This window comes from Bison bison, unplaced genomic scaffold, assembly GCF_000754665.1.
Source record: "Bison bison bison isolate TAMUID 2011002044 unplaced genomic scaffold, Bison_UMD1.0 scf7180017864491, whole genome shotgun sequence".
NCBI classification, from domain to species: domain Eukaryota; kingdom Metazoa; phylum Chordata; class Mammalia; order Artiodactyla; family Bovidae; genus Bison; species Bison bison.
The window spans coordinates 18,011,577-18,024,706 of NW_011495050.1; the positions used below are offsets into that span (position 1 = coordinate 18,011,577).

Sequence of the window (13,130 nt, forward strand, 5' to 3'; positions counted from 1 at the left end):
CCCCAAACCTGATAGTTCTTCATAGCTCCGCTCCTTCACCTGAGGGCCTCCTTTAGGGCACAATGTGTGCAACTTCCTCTGAGAACACAGGATCGCTTTGTATCCCTAGGAACAGGCTCAGAAGACACAACATTAAGCATGCAGTGTTACCAGGGTTTGCGACCTGTGATTTTTTTTTTTTTTTGTAACGCTGGTTGCTATGACAACAGTTTTACAGCTGCTATGAACGAGAGTAAGAAGGTCCAGTTGAACTTTCCAGAGATGATTGGGAAGCTCTTCTTGTCAGAGGGGCCAAGGTTGGATCTACTAGTGAGGAAGGGGGGAAGAGTTTGAACCAGCCGATCACCATGTTGGATAGCTCCAGTTCATCTAAAAGTATCTGGGCCACTCCCATAAAGGATTTGTGATCCATGCGGCCATAGTCTCCCCAGACAATGATCTGTTGGCAAAATTAAAAGAGCAATGTCAGTACAATCATGTATGTAAGAGCTTGTAAACCAAAATACAATCAATTAATGAAAGCTCAGTTGGCAAAAAATCCACCTGCAATGCAGAAGACCCCGGTTCAATTCCTGGGTCGGGAAGATCCTCTGGAGAAGGGATAGGCTACCCACTCCAGTATTCTTGGGCTTCCTGGTGGCTCAGCTGGTAAAGAATATGCCTGTAATGCAGGGAACCTGGATTTGATCCCTGAGTTGGGAAGATACCCTGGAGAAGGGAATGGCTACCCACTCCAGTATTCTGGCCTGGACAATTCCATACACTGTACAGTCAGTCCATGGGGTCGCAAAGAGTCGGATACGACTGAGCAACTTTCATACAATGTGCTGACATCAAACATCAAGTTATGTAGTTGTATTTAATTACTGGGATAGTTATCTTTACTGGAATTCAAAGGTATAGTCGGAAAACTCTACAGGAGTGTTAGGATCCTAAGCCGTTAAGGAAGATAAGAGCCAATGTGTGATGGGGGTTTACAAGTCTATAGTTCACTTTAAGGAAACTGTGTTGGCTTTTTTTCATATTTTTTTTCCATTATGGTTTATTACATTCAGCATAGTTCCCTAGTGTGTACAGCTTTATAGCACTGGCCACTGCTTGGAAGTTCCCCAAGAATTTCAGCTGGGGAGAGGACTGGAAGAGAATGTTTGACTCCATGAAGACACCTTCTTAGGTAAGGAATATATAATTCAATAAATACCTGTAAAACCTTTCCTTGGGGACTTTCTTCAAAAGATAATAGTTGCTGGTAAAGGGGTTCCAGCGTTTTTCTTGCCACTTTTGTTTTCTTTTTGGCTATGCAGACTCCATTATCTAATAGATACACCTTTACGTATGGTGCTTGGGAAAGAAAACACACAGGAGAGTTAAGTGATGAGCTCTGGTTACAGAACACCCAACTTGTGGATGACACCTGCCACAGCTTAGTCACAGGTTAAAAGAGCCAGCAGTCAAAAATCACTGGCCTTTCCACATTATGTCAAAATTATTAGATAAACAATAGATAAATTAGATAACAATAGATTAGATATCAGTCATTCAGGTAGTTTTAGGCAGTTAACACAGCCTCTGAGTTGATTACTGTTTTGCCATCAACTGGTTTTATATACTGCTTTTAAAAGAGAAATCCTTCTGGTCCCAAACAATATCCAAGAAAGAGGTCTCACGCAGTTTTTCATGTGTCAATTCATAAATCTAGTTAAACGTTCTCAAAATCAAACTGTTTTACCCGTCCCCATGGAGCATTTATCACTCCAAAGGGCTTATTTATTGATGGTGTGGGTACAAGACAAGGGTGGGATTTGATGTAGTATGTTCAAATTAGCTGGAAAGAGGCAACTAATTATAAATACCATGCATTGATATTTTTCTGACAGACTCTTTATAAAAGCATTTTCATGCATGTACGAACTGCGGTATTCTTTCTAGCAATCAGGTGACTAACTCTGAGACCTTTATGAACACAACTGTCTTACTCAGCACTGCAAAGTTGTACAATAGGCAGCACCGGGTAACAACATGAACTTTCTAGGTTAGAGATTCAGAATTACAATTCGTTCAGTGGAGGTGCTGAGGTGAGAAACCAAGTTTCAGAATTGTTCTGTACATCAGGTCTGAAGTTGTCTACATCTCTGCACCAGGCATCTGGAATCTTTGGCATTCCCTATGGCTCTAAGCACCTTGGATTATAATATTTTGGTACAAAATGTGAGATTGCAATAAAAACTTATAATGGTGCCTCTCTATACACTCCAGGAAGTAAGAGTCTTCTAGCTAGAATGTCCTTCGTCTATGGGTTTATGCTATTTTGGGGACCTATATCTATCTATATTTATTCTAATTCCAGAATGCTAAGGATTTCTAAGGAGAATTCTGAAGCTCAGATAAACAGAATAACACAAAATACCAGCTAACAAGAACTTCTTAGGTAATTCATTTTGTGCGACATGCACATAAGTGTGATAGTTTTTATTTTGCAGGGTTTCTACCACATATGTACTTATTAGCTAATGACTTCTCCCCACCAGATCACCCTGACTGGGTGCTCACTCAGGAGAAATGCAAACTACTACAGATAACTGACTCATTTATCAGTACCCTTGGTTATCTAAAAACAAAGTTTTCAGCATCTCTTCAAAAACAAAGTCTCTGAATTGCAAAGTGTAGATGATGAACAGTAACAGAAGAAATCTCTTTTGTTCTTACCTGGCAGTGTCTTGGAACCTGGTTTTACAACAAGGCCACGGGCCCGAATTATTTCCACCTCCAGCTGTCCCTTTTTGTCCATCATTCCTACCTGAATGTCACCTAATAGGGAGTGAGGAAGAAACAAACAGGCCTTAACACACAAAAGCAGATGGAAAAATGCTTGTGTCAGATCTTGGTTTAACCTTGTTGGCTCATTTCCCATGTATTTTCCTACATTCAAATATATTTAAAAATGTATCAGTGATCTCTTACTTTAAAAAGCATATAAATTAAAATGGAAAAAGTTTAAGTTTATGTTGTTAAAGATACTCATTCCGGATAATACTCCTAAAGATCTTATGAAATTGGGGAATGTGATTTTTCAATAAGCTAAAAGGGAAACAGCGAATCACATGACAGAAATTCTTACCCATGGCGGGTGTGGCCAGAGTTTGGCGCCCCACTAGCTGGGCAGGGCCAAGGCCATCCAGAAAATCACTGAATTGGCTATCCGAGGCCAAGCGGACACCAGGGAAGATCAGACTAAAAGCAAACAACACAGGATTATTTTGTGTTACCCTCCACTCCTGTTTCCATCTAACCCCTTGCCTGTGGCAGGAGAAGTTGGTATCGCCATTTTGTCACATATTAACTGGATCCCAAGCGCCCCCTGCACCCCCATGGCCCTCCTTCCTTCTCCTCCAGCAGCCCTCGTCCTGCACAGCGCGCACACTTCTGTCTGTGTGCCTTTCTCTTCCTTGTCCGGAGGGCATGAGCTGTGAGTTCTACGTACAGCACTCCTACACGCTGAGCACTTATTCTGTGACTGGCATGAGCATACTGAATCTCTCAGCTGCATTACGAGACAGTCTGTTATATAATCCATTTTCATCAATGAAGAAAGCCTTCAGATTACTGCCATCAATACCCAAACACACTATTTCTTCCTCCTTAAAGAAATAAAAAATCCCTTTCCCAACACCCTTTCCTCTTCAGCTACAATCTCATTTCTCTCCCTGGAATTTCTTCAAAGAGATGTCTCTATGTACAATCTTTTCACTTTCTTTAACTTCTTCTTTTTTTTTTCCCTGCTGCACTGCACAGGCATGTGGGATCTTAGTTCCCGACCAGAGATCAAACCCGTGCCCCCTGCTTTGGAAACTCGATGTCAACCACCGGGCTGCCAAGGAAGTCCCTATCTCCAATTTCTTTCCTCTTATTCTCTAGTGAAACTGTACTCAGTTTTCCCTTGCTCTCTTCCAAGCTTTGTTTTTTTCTACTCCACCAAAACTTCTCTGATCAAGGTTACCTAATAACCAGAGTGGTAAATCTTGATTGTTAATACTCTGTACTCGTCTAATTGAACACATTGGTCTCATTTGATCCAAATGATCACTCCCTCTCACTTGAAACACTTTGCTTCCTGAACTCTGTAGTCTTCTGGTTTTCTTCTGTAGCTATTTCACTGTTTCTTTTGCTAGTTCTACCACTAAATATAGCCACTCAATCCTTTGACCTCTTCCCTGTATGGCCCAATTCCCTTGGCAATCTCATCCCATCTCAAGGTTTTAAACATTGTCTGTAGTGACATTACCTTGACTGACATCTCCAGCTTGGGCTTCTCCCTTGGGTCCCAGACCTGTATTCTAACTGCTCTACTTACCTGCTTGAATGTCTAACAGGCAATCAAAACTCAACTTGTCCCACACTGACTCTCAACCCCCAAAACAAACAGAAAACCAAACTCTGTTCTTCTCAAGAGGATTCCTAGCTTAAATGGCAACTTCATTCTTTCAATTGCTCAGCCTTGCAATTGTCTTTCCTTTGGACAGACTGCTAAAGCTGTAATTCCCAGTTATGACTGTATTAGGAGGTAGAAACTTTAAAGGGATGGTTAAGGTTTTCTGGCCTCCAAAATCACTACACATGGTGACTGCAGCCATGAAATTAAAAGACCCTTACTCCTTCGAAGGAAAGTTATGACCAACCTAGATAGCATATTGAAAAGCAGAGACATTACTTTGCCAACAAAGGTCCGTCTAGTCAAAGCTATGGTTTTTCCTGTGGTCATGTATGGATGTGAGAGTTGGACTGTGAAGAAGGCTGAGCGCCAAAGAATTGATGCCTTTGAACTGTGGTGTTGGAGAAGACTCTTGAGAGTCCCTTGGACTGCAAGGAGATCCAACCAGTCCATTCTGAAGGAGATCAGCCCTGGGATTTCTTTGGAAGGAATGATGCTGAAGCTGAAACTCCAGTTCTTTGGCCACCTCATGTGAAGAGTTGACTCATTGGAAAAGACTCTGATGCTGGGAGGGATTAGGGGCAAGAGGAGAAGAGGACGACAGAGGATGAGATGGCTGGATGGCATCACTGACTCGATGGATGTGAGTCTGAGTGAACTCCAGGAGTTGGTGATGGACAGGGAGGCCTGGTGTGCTGCGATTCATGGGGTCACAAAGAGTCCGACACGACTGAGCGACTGATCTGATCTGATGGTTAAATGAGGAGAAGGCAATGGCACCCCACTCCAGTACTCTTGCCTGGAAAATCCCATGGACGGAGGAGCCTGGTAGGCTGCAGTCTATGGGGTCACTCAGAGTTGGACACGACTGAGCGACTTCACTTTCATTTTTCACTTTCATGCATTGGAGAAGGAAATGGCAACCCACTCCAGTATTCTTGCCTGGAGAATCCCAGGGACGGGGGAGCCTGGTGGCTGCCGTCTCAGGGGTCGCACAGAGTCAGACATGACTGAAGTGACTTAGCAGAAGGTTAAATGAGGTCTTAACGGTGGGGCCCTAAGCTAATATGATGGTATCCTTAGAAGAAACGCCAGGGCTACATATGCAGAGGGGAAATACCATGTGAGGACCTTGTGAAAAGGTGGCCATTTAGGGGCCAAGAAGACGAGAGGTCTCAGGAGAAGCTAAACTTGTTGACATCTTGATCTTAAGACTTTCATCCTCCAAAACTATGAGAAAATAAATTTCTGTTGTTTAAGTGGTATTATTTCTGTGTTTTGTTTCTTTTCGTTTTTTTTAACAGTAGCCCTAACAAACTTCCCAGATAGCTCAGTGGGTAAAGAATCTGCCTGCAATGGAGGAGTCTCAAGAGACACAGGTTTGATCCTTGGGTCAGAAGATCCCCTGGAGGAGGGCATGGCAACTCACTCGAGTATTCTTGCCTGGAGAATCCCGTGGACAGAGGAGCCTAGCGCGCTACAGTCCATGGGGTTGCAAAGAGTCAGACACGACTGAGCTCAGCACAACAAACCAATACACAGTCTTTCTCTCACATTCGCATCAAATGCATTATTGAATCTTATTGGTTCTCCTGTCAATACCTCCAGAATTGACCTTGCTAATGCTACCATTCAGGTCCCAGCCATCATTTTCTCCTTCTGTGTTGCCGCGACAGCCTTCTGAACGATCCCCCTGTTGCCACTTCTACTCTCCACTCCCACAGCAACCAGACTGATCTGTTAGAGCTGAAGTCAGATAATGTCAGGTGTCTGCTCACTGTCCTGCATTGGTTTCTCACCCCAATCTGAGTAAAGCAAAGTCCTTGCAATGATATGTAAAGACAACACCAGCCATCCACCGCTGCCCACCATCTCTCTAATTTCTTACCACTTCTGCCTCACTCCCCAGGATGCCCCCCCATTGTGGTTGCCAGGCAAGCTCCTGCCTCAGCACTGCTTCAGCCTGAAATGTTCTTCATATACCCACAAGCTCACTAACTTCCTTCAGATTTTTACTCAGATGTGCCCCTTTCCCTGTCTGTCCTTCATAAAACCCTATCCTTAACCTACCATCTCTCTTCCTACCTTTATCTCCTTAGCACTCACACCACCCAGTCTATTATATATTTTACTAGATTTTCTTACATATGCACTTAAATACATTTTCTAGTTTATTGTCCATCTTATCTGTTAGACTGTGAGTTTGATAAGGGTAGGGTTTTTTTTCTTCTGTGTTTACTACTATATCTCCAGCACTAGAACCATGTCTGCAATACTGTATGTACTTATTAAACTCAATTAATGAATAAAATGAATGATAAAAAATCAAACAAATAAGTGAATCTTAAAAAATTACATAACTTGCCCAAATTTGTATAGCACCAAAAACAGATTAGCATTTAAGCCTATATGATTCTAAAGCCTATGTCAAACCAGCAACTGAGTTTTGCTCCCTTGTGTGATTTATATCCCCAACTCATGGTGAAGCGCCTAGAACATTAGAAGGTATGGAAATACCTGTTGAGTGAATTTATGTGTATTAACCCCATTTCTCCAATAAGACAATAAGCACCTGGAGTGCAGGGGTCATAGTTCAAACGTTTAAAATCCCTAACAGTATCTAACACAGCACTTTGCAGTGATGAGTGCTCATGCACATTTCTTTTTTACTTGATTCTCCATCTCTTTTAAAACTTCCTTTATTAATGTCAAATCTGTTTCTTCCCCCAAGCTTAATTCCCAAATATATAATCTGAACATTTTTAATGCTTCCATAAATTATCACACATAACCTTATTTATAGATGTATGAAAACCATATACGTCTCTTGTATTTACATAACTATGCTACGCAAATGATTCCTAAGGCAAAATCATCAACACTCTGCCAGCCGCTCCCATGGCCACACATTTGTGAACCTGACTACACACTACGTTCCCTAAGCATCTGCTGCTTCCATAGTGATGACAGATGAGGTCACTAAACCCTCCTTTCCTCTATTAACGTCCTTTACATATCCATCTACAGCTCTGCTGTTGCTAATTACTGTTAATTCGTGGGTGACAGGGCTGTACAATCATTACGAATGCCTTAAAAATACCTCAGACACAGTGGAGTCAAGGGAAAGCTACATGATAATTACATAAAGGAAAGGCTCAGCAAAGTTTGTGGCGTTTCTTTTTTGTTGTTACATTTATCCAAACTGTTACTGGATGGAACTAAGCATGTATCAGTTTTCTATATTTTTTAGTGATAACTGTTAGAGCAAAGATTTTCAAAATTAGCATTGTACATGTGGCATGGGCACTGGAACTTAAAGTGTTGCTGTGTTTTTATGTGTCATTTCAAGGTCGGGCAAACTTCCATTTGTGACAGCTATATTTTAGTATCTTGCCTTTAAAGTGAAACACTTTATCCCCAAACCTATGTCCATTGATATAAAAAGCCAGGCATGTCACATTTCTCAGTGGCAGGTAAGCAAAAGTTTTCTTCACAGCAAATCAGCCAGTGAAGGTTAAAGCAGTGCCCCGGAGCATGCGAGTTAGCGTCTGTGAAAGCAGAGAGAGGGGGAGAGAAGGAAGACTGCAGCGAGGCGTGGAGGAGACCACTGCTCGGCCAGCATCACTCACTTTCCTTCTGAGCTGTAGCTGTTCATGCTGCCGTCGGTAGATTCTCGGCTCGCTTGTCGAGTCATCCAGTTCCTCATTTCCACAGCCAAGCCTGTTTCTGTACTTCTCTGGACAGTGCTCCGTAGCTTTTTACCTCCGGTTTCTGCAAAGACAGAAAACAAAAGAGGTGATAGTTGTGTCATCACCATCAGGTAACAAACGTAGCAGCCAATGCACTGAGGTTCTCGGATGAAAGAAAAAAAACTGCGTAAATCTAAAGTGCTTTTATGAAGGAGACAGAAAAGGTATTTCAAATCTTGTCTTGTTGAGTGGGATGAAAATTTTCTAAAAAATTGTCAAGAAACACAAAATACCATTGTTTTATTTCCATTTAAAACAGTGTTCAAATAGGTAACAAAAGGAACAAAAAGGTTCAAACTATGTAGAATAAAATAAGCTTTGTTTTCATCGTAATATTTAAATCAAGATTTAATTTATGCCTGTCTTTTTCTTTTTTCTTTCTTTTTGTCATAGTCAAAGAAGTAGGCCTTCACATTATTTCCAAAGAATAGGTGGTGAGTAATCCTCAATTCTACCTTCAACTTTCATAGAAAAACTTGTTTTTGTAGAGTGATGAGTATTAGAAAGTAAAGAGTATAAAGAAAGCTACACTAAGGAGACAGCCCTGCCTGAAAACACTTTTCACGTCTGTTGGCAGTTTTCAGAGAGATTCTCATAGGGAATGCAAAACACAGCATTCCCAAGTGAAAAAAGAGCTTTTAAGCTTTTGGTCATGGATAGTCATGTTCTTAGGGCTTCCCAGGTGGCTCAGTTGGTAAAGAATTCACAGAGACCCAGGTTTGATCCTTGGGTTGGGAAGATGCCCTGGGGAAGGAAATGGCTACCCACTCCCGTATTCTGGCCTGGAGAATCCCATGGACAGAGGAGCCTGGTGGGCTACAGTTCAAGGCGTCGCAAAAGAGCCAGACACAACCTAGCAACTAAAGTACAATCACCACCAAGTCATGTTCTTAAGGATCTTTAACAGTCTGACTAGGAGGTTTGCTTATGGAAGCCCACTAGGAGGCCAAATAGGAAAGAAGCAGAGTCAAGACCGCAGATGTGACAGATGTACAAACTGCCATCTGCAGAGGACAGGAGGAAGGAGCTCCTGCTCACAGACGGGGTGGGATTTGAGACGGGCTTAAAAATTGGGCAGATTATGATCCAAGAAACAGCCCCAATTGTCAGAGACCTTACAGGTTAGAATGTGGAGCTGAGAGACAGCTAAAGCTGCAGCAACAGGGGGATGGCTCAAAATACTTAGATTAATTTACTCCCTGTCAGGCCTCACTATTTATCCACATTGACCATACATATCATCAGTATTTTGGGAGATGGTAAGTTCTTTTATTGCCCGGTATTAATAACTTCCTTTTAGATCAATAAATACTTGGTGATATTGCCAGTGACTTGTGGAAATCCTTTCCATCAAACATCTTGAAATATATGCTCACCATTTTGAAACACTGCTTTAAATTTCATCTGTTCTCCACTTCCAACTTTAATGTACATCAAAATGCTTTAATAAGTACATATAAAACATGTAATGACTGATCTACAACTCAGTTCCATAGATCAGTAGATATGTAGAGTGATCTACAACTGAGGCTGATATTTTAGATAATTGATAGTTAAAACATGTTGTACTGATATGAACTATTAAGAGGAGATACATCACCGTCCATAGATGAGGGAAAGCACATCCTTCCAGAGAAATGATTAGTTAATATGTGTACAAAATGATAAAATGTTAAAATTACTCATTTGCAACCTCCAATGGAATAATTCAAATAAGACATATCAATGGATGCTAATGCCATTAAATAAAAGAATATTAACATAAGCCAAAAAAATCACCCTACAAATTAGTTCTAATCACTAAAGGAGAATACGTATTTTAACACGGGGAAACCTGGCTATCGCCATCTTAATCACGGGAGCCAACTTAGTAGCACTGATAGTGTGGCGATCGCTGTAGCACCTATCAGGTTGATCTGGACAAAAATATACAACCTATTTCTAATCAGGTCTTGGTAACAATCTTCTAAGTTTTCAGAAATAGGAGAGAATAACAAGATAAATGATACACACACACAAAACCAGATAAACCCAGAACATGGGATTTTGTTCAAGAATCACTTAAAATTAATATCATAAAAACTAACAAGGTGGGAAAATTGTCCCAGATTTAAAAATATCACAGGATGTAACCATTAAATGCTATGAGTATACTTTGGTTTCTTAAAAAAAAAAAAAAAAGAAAGAAACCCTAAAAGCAATATACTAAAAGGAATTTTAGGACAAGTAGGGGAAATCTGAATATGAATTGGATATTAGATTGGATAATAAAATCGTTAATTTTCCTAGGTAGATAATGGCATATATTATATAAAATTTCCTCATCATTAGGAGATACATGCTGAAGTATTTAGATCTCAAGTCTTACATTGTTTGCAACTTACTTTCAAACAGTATAGCAAAAAATATGCATATTCATAAAACCAAGAATGAAATGTTAACAACAACAAAAAAAGGATGGGGATGAAGAGTAGATCTTGACAGTCATACACTCAATATTTATGATTTTATTTGAGAGTGATTCTCAGAATGGCCACATTAAATTTAAGTTAAGTCAAAGACAAATATCATATCACTTATATGTGGAATCTAAAAAAATGGTACAAATGAACTTATTTACAAACAGAAATAGAGTCATTACCAAGGAGGAAGAGGGGGAGGGATAAGTTGGGAGACTGGGATTGCCATATACACACTATTATATATAAAACATAATTAATAAGGACCTACTGTATAGCACAAGGAACTCTACTCAGTACTCTGTAATGACCTATGACAGGGAAAAGAATCTAAAAAAGAGTGGATATATGTACAGTATATATATTTGATTCACTTTGCTATACAGCAGAAATCAACACAACTTAAATTAATCAAAAGAGTAGGAAAACTTTGTACAGGTATGAGGAATCATGAAAGGTGCTGAGCTGGTGTGAGGGAGTCCTGGCCCCTCTGTGGAAGCTGCACTATTCGCTTCCGGTGAAGAATGCCTGAATGAAAAATCACCACCAACTAAGACATACAACTTCAGTGACATCTGAAAATTCAGAATGAGGGTATGCACAGAAAACATGACTTCCTAAAGGCCTCAGAACACAGCCTTTGCAGTGTCAAAAATCTACTATTTTTCATTTAATGCCTGATTCATCACAGCAAAAGTGACTTGAAAACCTGCTATTATAGGGTAAAGAGAACTAGCCACCATTTGACAAAAAATAACAGTACAATAAGCATGTAATCCTCTTGTTTACAGATTGCTTTTAACGTGTCCTCTTCAGAATTTTCACAATCCCCATTTTACAGATACAGTATCCCAGGGTCCCAGCTGTGACAAAATTCCCTGAAGCCATACAGAAAATAACCAACCGGACCAGAGTTCATACACAGTCTCCTGACTCCCAGTTCTCTGCTATTCCCTGATTTGTTGTCAGAATATAACTGATGAGTGGCCTGTAGCGCTGTTCAGGGAGAGGATACTGAGCTGTAAGAATATATGGAAGGCCCTACTAGAAGCAACTGCTGGGATGGAAAGAGCAGAGCACAGTGAAGAGGTTGGGCCCTGGTACACAACTGCTTCTCTGAATCCCTTAGAATCCTTACATTATCATGTACCAGCCGGCTGACATGAAGCAAGCTACTTTTTCTGTGACTCAGCTTTCTTAAACTGTAAATGGCAATGATAATAATAATGCCTACCTCCAGAATTTGCAAGGGTTAAGAAAAATACATTTAAAATGCTTAGGATAGTGCCTGCTATATAGAAAATCTTCAATTAATGATACTTAGTGGCCACAGGACTGGAAAAGGTCAGTTTTCATTCCAGTCCCAAAGAAGGGCAATGCCAAATAATGCTCAAACTACTGCACAATTGCACTCATCTCACACACCAGTAAAGTAATGCTCAGAATTCTCCAAGCTAGTCTTCAGCAAAATATGAACTGTGAACTTTCAGATGTTCAAGCTGGTTTTAGAAAAGGCAGAGGAACCAGAGATCAAATTGCCAACATCCGCTGGATCATCGAAAAAGCAAGAGAGTTCCAGAAAAACATCTATTTCTGCTTTATTGACTATGCCAAAGCCTTTGACTGTGTGGATCACAATAAACTGTGGAAAATTCTGAAAGAGATGGGAATACCAGACCACCTGACCTGTCTCTTGAGAAACCTATATGCAGGTCAGGAAGCAACAGTTAGAACTGGACATGGAACAACAGACTGGTTCCAAATAGGAAAAGGAGTTCATCAAGGCTGTACATTGTCACCCTGCTTATTTAACTTCTATGCAGAGTACATCATGAGAAATGCTGGGCTGGAAGAAGCACAAGCTGAAATCAAGATTGCTGGGAGAAATATCAATAACCTCAGATATGCAGATGACACCACCCTTTTATGGCAGAAAGTGAAGAGGAACTTAAAAAGCTTCCTGAAAGTGAAAGAGGAGAGTAAAAAAGTTGGCTTAAAGCTCAACATTCAGAAAACTAATAAGATCAGGGCATCTGGTCCCATCACTTCATGGGAAATAGATGGGGAAACAGTGGAAACAGTATCAGACTTTATTTTTTTTGGCTCCAAAATCACTGCAGAGGTGACTGCAGCCATGAAATTAAAAGACACTTACTCCTTGGAAGGAAAGTTATGACCAACCTAGACAGCATATTAAAAGGCAGAAACATTACTTTGTCAACAAAGATTCGTCTAGTCAAGGCTATGGTTTTTCCAGTGGTCATGTATGGATGTGAGAGTTGGACTGTGAAGAAAGCTGAGCACCGAAGAATTGATGCTTTTGAACTGCAGTGTTGGAGAAGACTCTTGAGAGTCCCTTGGACTGCAAGGAGATCCAACCAGTCCATCCTAAATGAGATCAGTCCTGGGTATTCATTGTAAGGACTGATGTTGAAGCTGAAATTCCAATACTTTGGCCACCTGATGCAAAGAGCTGACTCATTTGAAAAGACC

General features: G+C 40.6%; 1 protein-coding gene across 1 annotated transcript in view; it reads right to left on the reverse strand.

The window, feature by feature from the left end:
- Positions 1-220: 220 nt before the first annotated feature.
- RIMS2 (regulating synaptic membrane exocytosis 2) overlaps positions 221-13,130 on the reverse strand; it is a 319,527-nt gene continuing 306,617 nt past the window's right edge. Inside the window, exons 19-23 of the mRNA XM_010863490.1 lie at positions 8,059-8,200; positions 3,119-3,231; positions 2,707-2,808; positions 1,202-1,341; positions 221-439 (exon numbers count right to left, since the gene is read on the reverse strand). Of these exons, the coding sequence (XP_010861792.1) occupies positions 221-439; positions 1,202-1,341; positions 2,707-2,808; positions 3,119-3,231; positions 8,059-8,200 (716 nt within the window). The remainder of the gene's footprint in view (positions 440-1,201; positions 1,342-2,706; positions 2,809-3,118; positions 3,232-8,058; positions 8,201-13,130) is intronic.